Raw genomic sequence first — 19,707 nt, 5'->3', positions numbered from 1 at the left:
TTGCTGAGATAATTTCCTTCCAAAATTGCTACCTTCGCGTTTCATTTTAAAACCATCAACATGTTAAAAATTGCAATAAATAGCGGGTCCCGTAATTTCCCCTATTCTACACTGTATGTGATATGTATACAGATTACACTGTGTATACTATATATGAATCAAAATAATAGAATTCAGCAATAACAACATATCATAGTCTTCAGTTCAGGTCATAATGCCATAATCTTTTTCCGTGTGCAATATTCCAACGTATGGCGTGCATGTGGCGTTTGTCGTGCGGATAACTAACTCGTCAAAGTGACGAGTTTCATGTCTAGTTTATCTTCTTTCTTTCTGTATGATTTTTGTGTATCGCTTTTCTCTGAAACTTGCAAACATAACATTTTGTGAACTATGTTAACATTTTGACATTTATGTAACGTCGTCAAGCGAAGCTTTTCATGATGTTTACAATTGCGCAACGTGACGTACGCGCGATTTAACGATTTTCTCGTATTTAACATAGGTCAAAAACCAAATAACATTTTATATTGAAACTTTGCACAAATTTAATTTATATCATGCGCTAACTTTCTGTCGAACCAAAATTGCGTGTTTTACACAAAGTTACGCGCGCACGCGCATTTAAAATTTCAAAATGCGCTAAATTATTTTCTAATCAAGTTTCTACGCGTTTCATGTCGTTTTAAGCATGTAAAAAATTCCCACGCGTGCGCAAATTTTTACGTGTGCGGTGCGCACGTAGCATTGAAAACGTATTTTTTTCGCGTGATTTATGTTTTTCCAGCCTTTTCTAGTAATTTTACCAAATTTTAAACAATTTCGACTTAAAGATACGTCATACGAGCACGTCGAATTGGACAATTTGCGCGCGTTTTTTATGAAAAGGTTAAAAAATTCGTTTAAAATATGTATTTTTTTAAACAATCGTAATTTCTAAACTAGACGGTCAACTTTTTGTGGATGACATTTTCTGGAAGTTAATGAGTTGTAGATATCGGATCATGTATTAATATGGCTAACCGGACATTGTGACGTCATCGTATGGCCACGCTAATATAAAATTTAGGAATTTTGTATCTTTCGTCATAGCTCATCACATTTAATAGAGCGCATCTCCACTTATCCGTTTTCCATTTTCACCCAAATTTTGATATTGTCTATGTCAATCAACTGTCTTTCGCATGAATTAGAAATATTTTAATTTTTTTGACGTCATCATTCCTAAAAATTTAAATTACGTGTGGCATTAATTTCATCTTTACAGTAAATTTTAATCTGTTATAGCTCGTAAGAATAAAATTTGATAATCACGATTAAAACGTTTTATGGAAGCTATTGGATTGTAGATACGAAATCATGTGAAAATTTTGCCAATCGGATGTTGTGACGTCATCATATGGCCAGTTAAATGAAAAAAGTCGTATTTTCATCTTTTGCGTCATAATTCATTACATTTAAAAGAGCGCGCATCAATATTTCACGTATTCAAATTTCTTCTAGACGTTAATATGTTGTTGCTGAGATAATTTCCTTCCGAAATTGCTACCTTTGCATTTCATTTTAAAACCGTCAACATGTTAAAATTTGCAATAAATAGCGGGTCCCGTAATTTCACCTATTCTACACTGTGTGATATGGATACAGATTATACTGTGTATACTATATATGAATCGAAATAATAGAATTTAGCAATAACAACATATCATATTCTTCAGTTCAGGTCATAATGCCAACGTGAACACTTCCTTTTGTCCTCAACCTATCCCTTAATGTTAAAAGGTACGTCGTTACACGTTCATGTTGCACCACTTGCGCGGCGGAAAACCAAACTCGTCAAAGTGACGAGTTACATGTCTAGTTGTTATTATTGTTTCTGGGCACTATTTTGTGTAACAAATATCTAAAAAAGTTTAATGTCAATGATTACCAAAATTTCACAATGTCTTTCAAATACTTTAACTTAGTCCTAATAAGCTTTTCAGCGTGATCACTCATCCGTGACGTCATTTATACGCCATTTTGTGAAATCACATTATCAATCATATCTCCATAATTCATTATCACATATTAATGAAATTTATTACACGTAAACTTCAGGTCAAGGGTAAAAATATTAGCAAGTAAAAACGCACGCGCACGTAGGGTCATGCGCGTAAAATCGCGCGTTCAAAATTTAAAAAGCTCAAAATTAAGTTTTAATCAATTTAGAGCATGAATTAGGCCATTTGCGTGTTTCAAAAAATTACTGCGCAAAAATGCGTTTTTGAGCGCGCGATTCTTAAAAAGCATAAAAATACGATTTTTTTGTAGAAATCGCATTCTACTCACCATCCTTAGTACATTCACCGAATTTGAGTTCGTTCCGACTTAAAATAACGCTATACGAGCATGTTAAAAATGACAAAATGCGCACATTAATTTCACAAAAGTTCTGAAAATGGTGAAAAATATGTCTTTTTTAAAATGAAAATAACTCTTCAGAATGGACGATGACCCCTAAATTTTTTAACTTATTCGGGAAGCCATTGAGTTGTAGATATAAATGTATATACACATTAGACGTACAAAATGGTATTACGTCATCACATGGCCACTTGAATTTAAAAATTAGGTTTTTTTCTCTTTTGTCATAGATTATCACATTCAACTGAGCGCATCTCGGTTATTTTGCGCCCGATTTTCGCTCAATTTTTTGTATATGATTGCTCATTTAATTATCTTTCTCATGAGTTGTCAACATTTTCATTTTGATGACGTCATCACGCGTAAAACCTTGAATAACGTAGGTCGTGTAATTTCACCTACACCATACATTTGAATATCTTACAGCTCTTCCGAATTAAATGTGACCTTGATGATTATAATTTACTATGAAAGCTGATGAAATGTAGATTTGAATTCACATTCATACGGATGTTGTGATGTTATCATATGGCTAGTTGAAGTTAAAACGTTGTTTTTAAATTTCTTTAGTCGAAGTTATACAAATTTCAAAGAGCGCGCATTGCGCTTCTACGTGTCAAATTCTCTTCCAATCCTTATATTTATTTGCTCAATTAATTATCTTTCGAAATTGTCATCTTCAAGTTTATTTTGATAATTCCATCATACCAAAAAATTAGAACATGATGTGTGTCCCGTAATTTCACCTATGCTACACTGTATATAGATATACAGTATATACTGTACATATGGCATATAGACACAACTCAGCACTATAAGCGTATATAATAGGATGGCATACATCAACATTTTCCGATCGTATGTTAACGTACGTGCATGTTTAAAAAAAAATAATTTCAGTAAAATGATCACCTATAATTCGTCAAAGTGACGAATTAAATTCTAGTTAACTGTTTATGTTGTCTTTTCGAAGTGAAATCATTTTTTTGCTGTTTTTTTTTTCTTATGGAAGTGAATAACTTCAAAAAATGGCCATTCAAAAACTTTATAAATTTTAATTTTTCATGATTTTGGGGAACAATACATCTGACAATACATCTTTAATATTATAATTATATTTTCATTATTTGTAATTAATTAATTTGGTTTATATTTTATTTTTAGGTGTGCCTATTTACATCGCACCACTGGTGACACTGAACGACGTTACCACCTCCGTTATTACAAAACCGGCACATGTGTGCACGAAACCGACGCAAGAGGTCACTGCGTGAAGAATGGTCCTCATTGCGCATTTGCCCATGGGCCTCATGACTTGCGCCAACCTGTTTACGATGTCCGTGAATTAATGGCGCAGCAGGACCTGCAGCAGCTGCAGCAAACATCGCCCTCCGAGAATTCGTCTACAAACGGTAGCACTGTTAATCCAACTACGACTACGTTAGTTGATAAGGATAAGACTGTACAGATTGATGATCCAAAATGGCAAGGTGATTAAAAAATTCATAAATTCGATCTCCAACATTTAAAAAGCCAAATATAGGAATGGGGTATAAACTCTTGCTTTCTAAACCATGTATAGTTATAATTATCTGTTGTTTTAATTACTTCCCATCCTATTTCCAGTATTTTTAATTCCTCCTCTACTATTGGTATGGACTAAGAAATTGGCTGGATACCACAGATCATATCAGCTATTTCACTTAATTAAAATAAATAGTCTCATTTTGGGATATCACCCAGACTTTTAACAAATTGTTGTACTGTAGCTAGACAAAAACCTCACTAAAAATCATATTCAGACGACTTAACACAGTAGTTGACCTATTTATAATGACCTTTGCGGATATCACATTATTACATTACTTGTCATTTGACACTATCACATCATGTGACTGATGACTCATCAGGGGAAATCCATGATATTTATTTCACAAAGTTAGCAATGTGACAGTTAATTGATGAGTACTAAAATGTAATGTGCCTTCGTTTAATCATTCATCAATTATAAATATACATTAATAAATATAACATGACACTAAATTAGCGACTGTGGCATAGAAAGCATACTTAATGGCTATTATTTAAAGAGTTTATGTATGAAATTGTGATATTAGTTCCTACTGGTCAGCATCATTTATACAGGCTAGCAAAGTTGCGTTTAGATTAGTACTGTATACTAACCATTTTACTTTACTTTTACTACTTTAATTAATAAACTTATTGAATTTATGTTGATATAAAGTTTGCAGTACACGACATACTGTATATTAGTTCTGAAAAGTTTCTCTTTTTCAACATTTGATTTCGCCGTGCAAACCTTCAAACAATATATTACTGAATTTACTGTAGTTAAAATAATGTGTCCATTTATCCTTTTGTATTTCTGTTTTTATAGATACAAATCATGTTTTAGCCTACTATAAAACAGAGCCTTGTAAGAAACCGCCTCGGTTATGTAGGCAAGGGTATGCATGCCCACATTATCACAATGCCAGAGATAGACGAAGAAGCCCTAAGAAATTAAGATGTTATAGGTAGGTAAATGTTGGAAAAATAAGTAAAATTGTCAACATTGCATGACTTGAATTTTGTTTATTTGTATACAGTACTGTTTTTAAATTAAGAATAAGTAGCATTTTAACTTTATGTGACGACAAAAAAAATGTGAAATGCCCATATAAGGACATGATGATGTCATATCACTACCAATACCATTGTTGACCATATCACTACCATATTTGGGCATATCACACTTTTTTTGTCAAACTAGTTTGATAGTGTAGACAGAGGTTTAGCCAAAAACCCTTTTTGCTTTTGCTATGTCAGTAGTTTATCTAGGCCCAGGGAGATGATCTCCCTGGTTGATCGTTATATCAAAGTATATTTTATAAATCATAGTTTTTTGGAAAAAAAAAAAATGTTTATCTGACTTATTTTCACAGATCAACACCCTGTCCTAATGTGAAACATGGTGATGAGTGGGGTGAGATTTCTAATTGTGACCAGGGTGACAATTGTTTATATTGTCACACAAGGACTGAACAGCAGTTTCATCCTGAGATATATAAATCAACCAAGTGTAACGATATGCAGCAGACAGGATACTGCCCTCGTGGGCCATTTTGTGCCTTTGCGCATGTAGATCGTAAGTATACATAACCTGCTTAAAATTTGTGCAGAGAGTGAATGAATAACTAAAAACTCAATGCACATATTTGGGCATATCACTGCCATTATAGGGGCACATCACCCTTTTTTTGTCAAAGTGTAGACAAAGCTTAAATTAAGGCATGTAAGCCTTATTTGCCTCCAGATATCACACTACTCGCCACCCATAGTTTTTTTACAGCTACCCATTCACACTTGAACACAGTACTGATGGGTCCAGCCCCAAGGGTCTGGCTACTGGTAATATGTACATAATAATTAATAATTATCAATTTTGTTGTTATTACACTTGGCCATTTTTAATGTTAGCCTGCTGCTCTATTTCTAACCCTAAGGAATGTTAACAATAACAGCATTGATCTATTACTTACTTTGCTTGGTTATTTAATTGATTATACGCTATCACAATTTAGTATACCTGCTCTAGGTAATAAAGTATGCAGTTTGTTCTAAATTCAATAATTGAATAAACAACATTCTGAATACTATAGATTTATACTTTAAGAACAATGCTGCTATTTATGGATACTACTCTATTATCTTATTGATAACCGAGTATAGTCCCATAGGCCTATAATATATATCTGTATTATTAGAGAAAATAATATATTTGGGGATAGGGTTATACTCAGATTGCATTAAACAATGGAATGTTTTAAAAGTTAACCTCAATTTGAGGCTGAAATTATAATTGAGCATGAGGTTTTACTCAATAATATACTGTATTAAATTATTGATGATTCAAGCTCTATTTTTTTAAAGCTATATGAAAATATTTTATTCAATATTTCACTCGGAGTCTCCTCACAATATTTCATTCCATTCTGATTCATCCACATCACAATTGTTTTAAAAGACTACTAACAATGATGTATAGCATTAATTAATTGTGTTGAATCTGTAGATTAAATAATTCTCTTTAAATCATACTACATCGTAGGCATAGTTTATATTGTCATTATAGCGTGAACTGACCCAGAAATACTTTGAAAAAGTGTATAATATCTGTACTTTCAGTTCCTTGATACTTACCTGCCAATTGCTTTAACTAGATACAAAATGAATTTCTGAAACCTAAATTTATTATTGTTTTTGTTTTTATAGAGGAAATGAGTAATGCTAAAAATATATTAGAAGAATTAAACGCACCTGATGTGTCAATGACTAGTAAACTGTCTTTGTTCCAAGCCCCGGCTACAACAATTCAAAGCATGGTAAGTTGGTACTGGCACCTTCCTTCTAAGGTCAGACTCCTGGGTTCAACTCATGTCGGGATTGGAGTCATATTTGAAAAAGCAATCAAGTATAACGACCATCTGCGCATGCTCACAATCCAGTAGTCAACAACCATCTGCACATGCTCACAAACCAGTCATCAACAACCGTCTGCACATGCTCACAAACTAGTTGTCTACAACCATCTGCACATGCTCACAATCCAGTTGACAACAACGATCTGCACATGCTCACAATCCAGTCATCAACAACCATCTGCACCTGCTCACAAACCAGTCATCAACAATGCTCACAAATTAGTTGTATACAAAAATAACATATTTTAATTCTATTCTCAGCAGTCATCAAATATGGTAGTAACAACAAATGGTGGTTCAAACGTCCCCATCACTAATAATCTTGGTCCAATAGGAAAGCCTCGTTCTAACAGCCAATCAAGTAATTATTCATCAGAGAGCGGATCTTACCAGAAAGCACCTGGCTCGGAACGTGAGGATACGTTGGTAAGTCTATATCACGCTATCTTTACTATAAAGTGGGTGCTTAATTTATGTTTAGTAAAATTCACTTCATGCCTTAAATTATAATGTGCTGGAAGATAAAAATAATTTAGCCATGTTTTTTGTGTCGCCATTAAACTATTTGATAATTTATCATGCTTATAAACTAAATCTCATTTGAGGCTTAGGGAGTGGAGTTGAAAGAGTCATGAGTTACATTCCTGGCGCTAGGTCAGGATTGAACTCTGGACCTTGGGATTGGAAGGCAAGCATGTTACCCACAAAGCTACAGCTCCATTGTCCAAATTTATGATTAGTAAACCGTGACAATACAATTGTTTTTAATAAATATTTTGTGTCACTTCTTCCTTACCTAATTAACCCTCATCCATTATACGACAGCATCTTTCCTAGAATGTTATTTTTACCCACATGTATAATTTTTTTTTTAGTCAAATCTTAAGAAACTTCTTCAAAATGTGGATAACGATGTTAACATTGACAGCCAAGAGAAGAATAGACGGAAACAGAATCTTTTGTTATCACATAATATTTCACCTGGTAGCCCATTTGCATCTAGTATATCCAACTGTAACCTTCCTAGCCCAGGAACGCCTAGTCCATCTAGCATGTCTGTCAATGCAACACCTTTTTACCCACCTAGTGATACTGTTGGCTCAGTTGTTGGTAAGTTCATAAGTCAATACAATACCCAATACATTTTTTTTTTCTTTTTTTTTTTCAATACATATACTAAACTACCGGTACTATACAGTGTGTTCGCAAGATTGGGAGTTTGAAATCAATGCTCATCGCATTGCTTGTGTCCGTAGGCAATAAAGACACTTACGTTTGCCTCTCTCCATTCATGTACAAATGAGTACCTGATAGATTGAAACACAAATGTCCTGATTATTAGATGCAACATTATGGGAGCTAAATATGTATTCCATTCGTGTTTGACCTTATGACCTGGGTAATAATGTGCTTAGTATACAATATTTGTGTCATATTACCAATTCTGTTGTCTTTATTAGGTAATGCTCTGGATGATATTTCAATTGAAGATGTAACAAATATTGATAGGGAGTTAATAGGTGATAATGATGGGTCATCCGTAGGAAGTAATAGCGCAAGCCTTAGTCATTTAGGTAAGTACTTGGGAACAAACTTTGTTTTTGCCATCGAGAAACTGTATTCAAATTTAATTTGTTGCGTTACAATATATAAATCACATTTGGAAAATGTAATATCCTATCGTACATGAGGGTAAACTTGTATTTGTAAAAAAACTGTCAGGAAGAATGAAATTTGCTACTGGTCCTCTTGATTACAGGACTGCACTCTTTGACCACAGAGCCATACAGATTTATAACCAATTACTGTATATCCTGTGGTATAATCCCACCCACCTAGAAAGACCAAAAAATTGGCCCGACCTGGGGGAGGGGGAACATACCCGGGAAACCCTGGTTCAGGAAAAAATGATTGGTAAGCATTTCTTGTAAAAACTCATCTGAACTGGCTAGAGAGAGGCATACAACCAGACCAGAAGTCAATACTGGGACTATACCCAGGAATATGCCTGTTTGTGAAATCAGACTTAAAGTAGGGGGTGAGATTAAACCCGAAGTGGGATTATATTTGAGGATATACGGTAATCTTACTGTACATGACACACTTTCAATGTTATTATAATTAATTTTACATATGATTATGCAAACTATTGATATATAATGTCTCATTTACAGGAGGTCTTCTAAGTAGTACGGCTCCTGTTAATATTCCTATGTCAAGTAGTATGAACCATAAGACTTCCATATCAGACAGTCCAGGTTCGCCTTTAAACACTCTTCCTCCAGCATTTGTTCCGCAACATATTCAACAACAGCAGCAAATAGAAATGGTAAGTGCATTAGTTATTTGGGTCAAAGCCTTTCACTTAATACAGTTGGTATTTATATATTCAGCGGAATCTTTCATTTTATACAGTAATGTTACTGTATCTGATTGTCACTTACCTTTCTAAATGTAAATTTAATTATAATTCTCCACATGTTTGCTGGATACTGTGGAAATTCGGCTTAGGTTCTCTATGGACCCACATAAGCCAGCAGTGCAGTGCTTACCATCATCAGCACACATGGGGGATGATCCTTTACTCTTTGAGTATGGTACCAAGCTCACTGTTTGTATTACAGGCCTTGCATCCCATTAGAAGCAATGAGATTAAAGAATCTTGCTCAATCAATATAGCACATACAGTTTGAACCAATGCCTCTCACATGCTAGTCCAATCCCTTACCATTACGCCATATCACCAATACACATGATGTATTATGCAGCCATGTTTATCTCTTTTGAATAGCATATGAAATGATGTCATTTCTACCTAGTTTGAGCCTTGTGGTCGTAGAGCTTTAGAGAAAACTTATTTGGGTTCAGACGCTATACAAACGACTATTATTATTTTGTTCTTATCTTTGCTACTTTTCTGTATTTCCAGGCAGCAAAAAATGCTTTCTTTAGTCAACCAAATCCACTTCCAAGTCTACACAAACTAAGCATGATGGATAATATAGGAACGTCGTGCTCTCCTTCTCGTGGACCTCAGTCACCGCTGCTCACAACAATGGCAACAACATCGTTATCAAATGTCGAAGTTCAAAGATTACAAGAAGAGGTCATTATATTACAGAAAAAATTACAAAGTTGGGAAGAATCTTGGAATCAAGCAAAGCAGGTTTGTAAAGCTCTGTCTACACTATCAAACTTTATGTGACAAAAAAAAATTTGATGTGCCTACATATAGACATGATGATGTCATATCACTACCATATTTAGCATATCACTACCATATTTGGGCATATCACTACCATATTTGGGCACATCACACTTTTTTTGTCGAAGCCTGGTGATAAGTGTAGTTAATAAGAATATGTGTATTAAGTAATAAATGCAGGGTGCAAAGGAAGTTGGTTGGCCTAGTGATAAATCTTTGGTGTTCGGCCTCTATTTTGAACATTTAGACATTAACATTTGAATCTTCAGGCTGTCACTTGGGACTTTAGGTTTGGGCCCTTGTACTTTTAGTAGTTAAGCCTCTTCCATTGCACACCACTTTTCCTTACTACAATCATCTCTTTTTTGTTTGAATGAGTAATGCATGTCTGTCTCATTTAATATTACTAACAAATAATTGCATTTTGTTTTTTGTATTCTATCAATATGTATTGAATGTGGTCAACTCTCTAAACATTTGAACACTTTGTTTACCACAGTATCTATATTTCAATATAGTCTGGTTTTCAGAACATGTTTTAAAGAGTATGAAATCTTTTTTGGAGAGTTTTTAGTGTGTTTTACATTGGGTTGAGTTGACTGTGAGGTGTGGCGAATAAGTGTGCTAACCAACCTTTAATTTGAAATGTCTACCCCTACTCTTCTCATCGGCTTATGTTTCTGCTAATATTAGAATAATGTCTACCATTATATGGTACAGCAGTACTCTATAATTTCATAATACATTATTCAGTTACTCCATTGTGTTATTGCAGTTCTTATTGTAATGATGTTGACTTGAGCAGCATTGTTGTTATGTTGCCATTAAGTCTACTTACTGGCAGCATATTATTTGTTATCATTGTAACATAAAATGGTTGCCGATTTTGTTTTACATTTTGTGGTTCTACCTTTTTTGTACTATTGCTATGGTAGTGACATAATTGTTCTAATATAATAGTAATGTTGATTTCTAACCTTGCATGTTGTTTTTCTGATAGGCATGTGATGCATGGAAGAAAGAGGCGTCTGATTCTAATGAAAAAGCTAAGGTTGCCGATGTGGAAAAGCTGGCTATTATCCAGGCTAAAGAAGAAGTAAGCCTCCCTTTAGTTAATTTATTTTACAGTTTTGAGTAAGTACAACACTTGTCATGTAAAACAAGAAATTAGCCTTACAAGCAGACAAGTAATCATTGGAGGCAGGCCCTTATTTTGTTTGGTGTAATTGATATTTAGCATGTGTGTACACAGTTTGATTGCTTTGTGGGGTGTTTTTTTATATATTCATTACTAAATACTAAGATCTTTCAACACTATGAATAAGTATCTGTTCAATATCAATAAAGAAAAAAAATCAGGTCGAAGTTCACAACCAAGTACTGTATACTATATCAAGAAAAATGTATCCAATCGGTGTATGGGTAGGTCATCTGCATATCAGCTCTTGTAGATATTGTCTTTATTTCAGAATTTTTAGCATTACTTTCCATTAAGTATTGTTAATAATTTTTATATTTTCTAGGCTAAAGAAGAAGCAAAAGTATTAAAACTAGAAATTGAAGGTTTAAGTGGAGGTCCTCATTTACATGTGTTAAACCGGACATCAGAACTTAACCATCTTCCTCTGCATCAATTAAAGAAATTACAGCTTCAACTGAAATCAGATCTTGAGAAATTAGAAAAGGTTTGTTGTATACCTATACTAAATATCTGATCATTCTATAAAGCTAATATAACATTATATATTAGTACAGTAGAACCTCCTTTGGTAAACCCCTATTCAGGGGACATCTTACCCTTTAAGGAGACACTTTTCTGTGAAACGAACAAGGGGAAATATATGTTACCACACTACAGCCAAACCCTATTCAAGGGACATTTTTTCTGGTTCTTGAAGGTGTCCCCTTAATAGGAGTTATACTGTGTGTTTACAGTAAGCCATGCGTGTGTACATGCACACCCTGCGATAAGCAAACCTTTATTGAATGTGTGCCATGCAAAAGAGTATATCAAAATGTTAGTTTTACTAATATTCAGTATCTTCTTTTTTAACTTTTAGGTAATTCACATACGAGAGGGATCATGTTGCTACGGCTGTCAAGATAAAGCGCGTAACGTGGTCGTCACTCCGTGTTATCACCTTGTATTTTGCGATTTATGCGCTCCTAATAAATCAACATGTAGTATTTGTCATGGTCACGTAGCTCAAAGACTAACAATACCAAATTTATAGATTTTGTTGTCATGAATACCACTTTCAGGGTTTTATGTTGTTCGTAGGACAGACATAATTATTTAAATTATGGTGTTTTAGGGCGTATATACAAATTAATCAGAGCCCAGATCCACTACAGTCACTTAGTATAATCTGGTTCCTCTAAAATGATAAAGCATAAGAGATTGTTTAATTTAATTCTTTTGTTATTACTGTGTATATTATTAATATAAAGTATTATTCTGTTAGAATTTGACTTTATTTCATATAACTAGTTTTATTGTTTTCATATACAAAGTAGCGCTTTGTTCAGGATATTAGCAAAGAAAGACAAATAAATTTCATACTGATTAAATACGTCAAATAAGAAAAAATAATATTTTTCCATAAATGGCTTTGATTATATAAAACATAGATTGTGGTTCATTCTTCTGGCCAGATACTGTAGAACACCTTCTTTGGGATACCCCCATTAAAGAGACAATTTACTGTGAAATGAACAATTTCAATGTTTTAACACTGCAGCTAACCCCTATTCAGGGGACACTTGTTTGGTCCTGTCTACTGTTCTATATAATGGTCTTAGGCCATTGTCTAAACAGTGACCTACGTGACCTCTATTAATAAGAACTGCAGTCTAAAATCTCTGCACTTCAAATTCAAAACACAATCTTTAAAATATATTAGATAACATGAGTAAATATCAAAGAATCTTTTACTCATTTTATTGCATGCGTTACGTTTAAAACCTACTAGGCTCAATTTCAATACAATAACAAGCCAGAACATGTGAAATGCAAGTCACCCTTGTAACGGTAAAAAACGCATGATTAAAGTGTGATTAAATAACCGCCGTTTAAAGATGTATTGTCCCCCAAAAACATGAAAAATGAAGATAAATTAAATCAGACTTTAAATAGGTTATTTTGTAGTTTTAATAAAGTTAATCACTTCGGTAGAAAAAAACCCTGTAAAAAACAATGTTTTCACTTATAGAATAACATAATAAATGGTTAAATTTAACCAAAAATCAATTTGACCATTTTTTTGCTTTAAATTACAGTTTTTTCAGGTAAATAAATTTTTTTTATCCAATTTTTGGTCGAAGTCAATAACTATTATGTGACAACAAAAATTGTAACAATTATTTTTCAGGGGGGACAATACATCTTTAACATATTGTAAATTAAATTATTTTTATTTAATAATAAATATTTTTTTAATGCTGATTTGAAGGGGAGTGGTTAAAATGGTGACAGATAAACTTGTTTCTTATCAGTCAGTTGTTCATTGCCGCACATTCTTAAGAAAGTACGGTTTTTTCAATGAATTTTACATACCATTGTTGCTTTAATATTTACGATTATTTTATCGTAGACATTTTCTGTGTCGAAAATCAAAAGGTATTATTATAAAACTTTATTTTTAATATGAGAATGCTTACGTTTAAGTGTACAAACTATTCTATTCAGTTTGTGTTGTTATTTCAGTTTTGTTATTTCGACCAAAAAAAATATATAATCAATTAAATATGCAGATAGGTTTTTTAATTAGGAAATTATTTAAATTAAGTACATCAACATTACTATAATGAGGTAATTTACACTAGGCCTTTATTTTCTTAACAAATTTGTTTTAATGCAAACAATTTGACTTTTAAAAAAAAAGTTTCTAAACACATGTTTTTTAGTAAATGCAGTTTTATTTCCGAATTATGAATACTAATTTTGGTTCATTTTCTGTATTTATTATTGTTCCCATTGGTTTATTACGTTTTTACGCTCGTGATGCCTTGCTCTGGTTTTGGTTAAGATTTTTTTTTTCTCGCACGACTTAGTGATTCTGAAATTTATATTGTATATATTTTAGATCATTTTTCATAGGCTTTTTCAAATTCTTAAAATTAGTAATTTTTCTAAATGCTAATAATTAAATTGCACACATTTTTATTTAACTTAATTTGGGTTTTCTCCGTGGGGCAATAAAGACATACATCTTACTCTGATTGGTGACAAATTTATAATAAGAGAAATGTAAACTAAACCAGTTGACATCCAGTACAAGTGAGAGATGGGCAGCGACCATTGGAAGTCGCCAGATGGGCAGCAACCATTGGAAGTTGCCAGATGGGCCACTCCTATAAAGTAGTAAATTGTTATATAATTTCTTCATAAGCCTACCTGAATACAATGATTAGTAGTGTAGTGATATTAAAATCAGTATTGTTAGTTACTACGATACATATCTAGTGTATTATAGTCTTATAAACACATTTTGGTTTTTTTAAATGTCTCCCTCTATTTAATGACCACTTTTGGGCATCAGGGTGTTGAGTTGACCCTCAGCAGTTTTACTTTCTTATACGAATTATTGAATGACCATAAAATTGGTCTCGAATTGGTGTGTTGTACTTGCAATGCACCTTCAGTGAAATAGTCACCCCTGGACCTGACTCAGATATAGTTTACTAACAAGAAATATTTTTAAATATTATTTTAATCCTGGCATATTACTTAAGAGTTAGTTATGTTTTATCCTAAATTAAATTTTACAAAAACATTTTTGTATTGTATCTTAAAAAAGATATGTCATGTTCAACAGTTTATTTTATTGAATAGTTGTGGGCATTTCACTTTATTAGAAATTAGTATTTTTTTAATGAATTAATATACAAGAAATTATTATGCAGAAATGGAACCCAAAAAATCCATAAAAAATGTGAATTATTCAGATTAGATGCTTTTGGTCATTAATGTCATACTTGCATGATTTCATACTCGTATGATGTCATACTTGTATGATATCATACTCGTATGCCGAAATGTAGGGTCATTTAAATGCAAAAGGGTTCAGATAAACAATAAAGGATTCTGGGATTTGTTTAATTTAAAATTAACCACTTTTTTAAACTTTTCTAAAATGTATGTATTTATCTAAATGAATATTATGATTTCATATAATTCATATACTTTTTACTACATTGCTTTTATACGCCAATACAAAATAGTTCTCATAGATTTCTTTATCTATTTAATATGTCATTCTTGTAACAACAAAACTATCTTTAACAAAAAACATTACAAAATTAAACAATGAATTATTTAACTTATTTCTTATAAATATCTTATTTATTCAATTGCATCTGGTTTATTTTACATTTTTCAAGCTAATTTAGTAATTTTAGAATTTAAAAAATAGGAAAAACATTTTACAATTGGTGAATAAGTTAAATTGCCCTACATGCTTGTATTTGTAATGATACTATAAATATATAATATATATAAAATAAGTATATATTATATACTTTATTTTAAACCAATTTTTATAAATTATTATTTCCGTTGTAAATTATTATTTCTGTTGATTGCAACAAAGCATAGTAATGGTGGTTTTGAATTATAATTTTTAGTGAATATTTTAATTTATAAATGTTAAAATTACCATATTTAATTTTCTTATTTTTCCCTTAGTAAAGACTCCAAGTGAAATATTTATATAAATGTAGATTTCTTGATGTTATACATTTACCCTTAGTATATCATTGTTTCTAATATGTGCCATGGAGATTATTTCCCTGGTATTCTTCCATTAATAAACTTAGTATTAGTAAAAAAAAAAATTCTATAAAGTTTTTTCGTGGAAGACTCCTTAAGTTACTGATATTTTTGTGATTGATTTTTAAAGACTGATCTTAAGGAGATAGGTTGATTTTTGTATTGTAAAGATGGCTTAGGCCTTGTAAAAGCTTTTGTGTTAGTCATGTGAAAAAAAAATAAAAAAATATACAGCTTTGAAATTGATTTGATAGTCTTAGTTATTTATTCAAGTTGTCTTCAAGAGAAAGAGATATTATATTCCTTTGCAACTTTATATGTGACGTGCCTTTGAAAATGTATGTACATTCTTATTCTTTACTCCATGATTATTACGATTCATGTCGTGTTCTCATACTTTAAAGATGTCATGTTTGAGGGTAAGGTGTGAGGGAACTCAGACCATTGGAGAATATTGTTCTATACATTGGTGACTACATTTATTTGTGACAAATATACCAAATGGTAACTGTACAAACTGCATAAGGTGAGACCTGCTCGGTTCCAACATGTAGAAATAAGGTTCCACCACAGAGATAAACTTCAAATACACACTCATCACAGATATTTCAGTTTTTACTATAATAAAAAGCAATAGTGATGAGATGAGGGAAAAGTCATATTTTTATCTGGAGTGTCACATCATAATGGTTTATGTTTTTAAATATATAATCAAAATTCGATCAATTTTACACACAATTTACGGTATTCTGAATGAATATTCTGATAATAATGTTTTTACATTTTTTTATATTCATTTTGAATGATATTCTCTCTCTATTTCACAAAAAAATATAATAATCTCTCCTAAACTGTCTCGGGTTCACAACAAGCCAATCAACGTAACAAGGGGTGGCTCCTCAAGTACGTCACACAGTCAATCTGAGGTCTAAATATAGAAATAACGTAATGCATGTTTATAACCATTGACCAATCACCGTTACCCTTTCACGTGAACGCGATCAATGTCGTAACAATCCACCAATAGGAAGCAAGTTTTAATTGCAAATTTATTTGGCTGATGCAATACAAAATGGACGTCATCAAATTATTTATACCTTTACGCGTAAAGAAAGTAACACAATTTTAAACATCAAACTTTAAAATAATCAAAAACATTACCTTTTAACTACACAATTAAATTTAATTTTCGTAACTAACTGGTTTATAATATTTAAAAAGCGGTAACGTTTGTGTTTTTTATGAACAATTGTTTGCGCATGGATATTACTTTGCATGAATTAGTGTTATTAGGCCAATACACGTTTTGCTTCCGGAGACCGAGAGTTTCGCGCAATCGTCAATTTCATTTCCACCACTATCAAATAAAGAAGTACATCTGTTTGCTCAAAGGGCAAAATGGAGTTTTAATTCGTAATCCCCCGCCCAGGCATATCAAACATACGGTGCACCAGTCACCATGGCGTAAGTAACATATTATTATTAATTAATATTTGGATAATTTGTAGCCTTATTAGATGTTTTTATTATGTGTTTGCGGTGAAGTTGGGTAGGGCCAGGCTAAAATAGAACGTGTGGCTGGTGGGTGGATTTTTTGAGTGAACGACGTGGCAAATATGGAATTTACATGGCGCGCCCTAGGCCTATCCTGTATTCGACTAATCTAACAGTAACACTTGTTTTTTAATTCTTTCATAGACAATTCAAAATGGAAACCAAACCGCTAAAGCAGAAAGAATACAAATCATTTGAAAAAGATGAATACGACTATGGATTTCAGCGAGCAATGGATGTGGGATCTGGAGGAGCCCGAGCTCTTCTCTTCCCTCCCACTCCTTGATCAAAAGGCTCATACAGACATCCACAATGCTGTGGAAGATTCTGATCTGATCAATTCAACGGGAAACCTCTTGGATCAACTGGAAAATGCTACATTTTCTACAGGTAATATTCCTGGAAAAAAATAATATAAAAAAGTACCAGACCAACAGAAATAAAATGAAATATATTTATGAGTAGTAGTGTAGTGACCAATTCCCACCATGACCAAGTGATTATGTTTTGTCTTACAGATAAAGAGTTGTTTCCCGACTGGATGTCTGAAAAAATGGGCCTAAATTTCTTAGAAGATATCCAGGAGCTATCTAACGTAGACTCGGATGAGCCACTTCCAGTTTCAAGCTTGCTTCCTATGGAAAACGTCACCGAGGAAGAAGAAAATGCAGTAGAGGATGAGAAATCGGAACTTACAGATCTCGAAATTCTTAACCAACTGGTTGCCTATTCAGTTAACATCCAACCTGTTGAAGAAGGCAGCACAGTAGTGGAGGATTCAATGACAGTCGATCAGGAATTTTGGGATGCTCTGAGTGCAACATCTGGCCTACCCAGCCCTACTTCATCCGATGATGCGTCGTTCTCCCCACAATCTCCTGTCTCTTCCGAAGATGATGTTTTTGTGTTAAGATCCCCTGTAGTTGACACTTTGACTGTCATACCAACTTTAACTGTAGATTCCCTTCCATCCGTAGACACTAAATTAGTCAAAACATCACCTCCAAAGTCAAAAGCTAGGTCAGTCCTTAAGACTGCACATGGCACCGTTAAACCTTCCAGAAGAGAACGAAAAAAGGACCAGAACAAACAGGCTGCCACTCGTTACCGTGAAAAGAAGCGAACTGAGACAATGGCCATCAGAGGTGAGGTTGAGGGGTTAGAAAAACGCAATACAGAGTTAAAAGACACTGTAGAATCGATGACTAAAGAAATTAAATATTTAAAAGATTTATTACAAGAGGTTTTAACAGTAAAGGGTCAGTTGAAGGAGATGGGACATTCAAAAGCTTAGGAGAAAGACAACCTATTAATTAATGTACATAAAATGTAAATACAGCAAGGCCCTTAAAAAAAGAGTATAGTTTATATTAAACACTAGTCATTTTTAACCTCTTTTAGCCTTTTGTACAAAAGTAATATCTTTTTTGTTCAAATTAGCTAATCTCCTTTTCTACAAAATAACAAACCAATTTGTAATCAAGTACTGTACAAGTACCGTAATAGCATCTATCTTGTTTATTGAAATCTAAAAATATTGTATGCACTATTAATAAATGATTGTAAAATACAGTACATGAAATAAGTATAATCAAGAACTGTTTTTTGTTTTTGTTGTGTCTTTTAAACTTGTGAAATTGGCTGACATTGGAAGATAATGATGTGGAAATTGTACAGAGTATGCTGTATACAGTACTTTACGTTGAAGGTCCTGTCTAGGTACACGTCGAATCATATTGGGTGTTAAAAATTGATTTTGGAAAAGACAATTTCTCTTTTTTCCTATCAACGACCAAACTATTTTTTTCACGCTGCTCTAGCCCGCTACATCACAAGAGATGACTCGTTTATTAACTGAAAGCAAGCAGTAGTTATAGTACTAGACACTTGACATTTTTGCGAAAAAGGATTCTCGACTATAATTTATAGGTACCAGCTGCTGGACCCAAAAAAACGTCTGGGAAAAGAGTCTAACGGTTGAACGACAAATCCCAAAGCATTTCTGGTATTTATGAGTCCCATGATATTATAATAATACAGTACTGTAATTTGCTGTCAGATAATCTCAGATAATCATTGAATTATTATCAAAACAGTCCATGAAAGTTTTTGTTTGTAATAGGATCTAGGCGTGATGAAGTGACCCCCAGACTTGACCTTAGCAATAAAATAAACAAAAGTGACAGAAATTGAGTCTGTGTTTCATATCAAAGTTATTCACTTCTGTAACAAAAACATATTTATTCAAGAGAAAAGAAACGTTTAATTATAACTTAAAAACCATTGTC

The 19,707-nt window shown here is 32.9% G+C and overlaps 2 protein-coding genes across 5 annotated transcripts in view; both read left to right on the top strand.

Moving 5' to 3' along the window:
- LOC144841135 (putative E3 ubiquitin-protein ligase UNKL) overlaps positions 1-16,107 on the top strand; it is a 33,101-nt gene extending 16,994 nt beyond the window's left edge. The window contains exons 3-14 of one of the 4 annotated variants that reach the window (XM_078697335.1): positions 3,571-3,896; positions 4,805-4,943; positions 5,352-5,554; positions 6,682-6,791; positions 7,155-7,316; positions 7,766-8,000; positions 8,351-8,464; positions 9,065-9,219; positions 9,820-10,056; positions 11,096-11,191; positions 11,619-11,780; positions 12,156-16,107. In XM_078697335.1, the coding sequence (XP_078553461.1) occupies positions 3,571-3,896; positions 4,805-4,943; positions 5,352-5,554; positions 6,682-6,791; positions 7,155-7,316; positions 7,766-8,000; positions 8,351-8,464; positions 9,065-9,219; positions 9,820-10,056; positions 11,096-11,191; positions 11,619-11,780; positions 12,156-12,329 (2,113 nt within the window). In that variant the 3' untranslated portion in view covers positions 12,330-16,107. Of the gene's footprint in view, positions 1-3,570; positions 3,897-4,804; positions 4,944-5,351; positions 5,555-6,681; positions 6,792-7,151; positions 7,317-7,765; positions 8,001-8,350; positions 8,465-9,064; positions 9,220-9,819; positions 10,057-11,095; positions 11,192-11,618; positions 11,781-12,155 lie in introns of all 4 variants that reach the window. The other 3 variants (XM_078697334.1, XM_078697333.1, XM_078697336.1) reach the window with 3 other exon arrangements.
- Positions 16,108-17,195: 1,088 nt separating this feature from the next.
- LOC144840537 (uncharacterized) lies at positions 17,196-18,797 on the top strand. Its single transcript, XM_078696374.1, has 3 exons — positions 17,196-17,329; positions 17,564-17,809; positions 17,938-18,797. The coding sequence occupies exons 2-3, from the start codon at positions 17,623-17,625 to the stop codon at positions 18,711-18,713; spliced, it is 963 nt and encodes a 320-aa protein (XP_078552500.1). The 5' UTR covers positions 17,196-17,329; positions 17,564-17,622; the 3' UTR covers positions 18,714-18,797.
- The last annotated feature ends 910 nt before the right edge of the window (positions 18,798-19,707 follow it).

The sequence above is a fragment of the Antedon bifida genome, chromosome 4 (genome assembly GCF_963402885.1).
Source record: "Antedon bifida chromosome 4, ecAntBifi1.1, whole genome shotgun sequence".
In the NCBI taxonomy this organism is placed as follows: domain Eukaryota; kingdom Metazoa; phylum Echinodermata; class Crinoidea; order Comatulida; family Antedonidae; genus Antedon; species Antedon bifida.
Note: the sequence above shows the minus strand (reverse complement) of the source record. Positions and strands in the feature narration are given on the sequence as shown.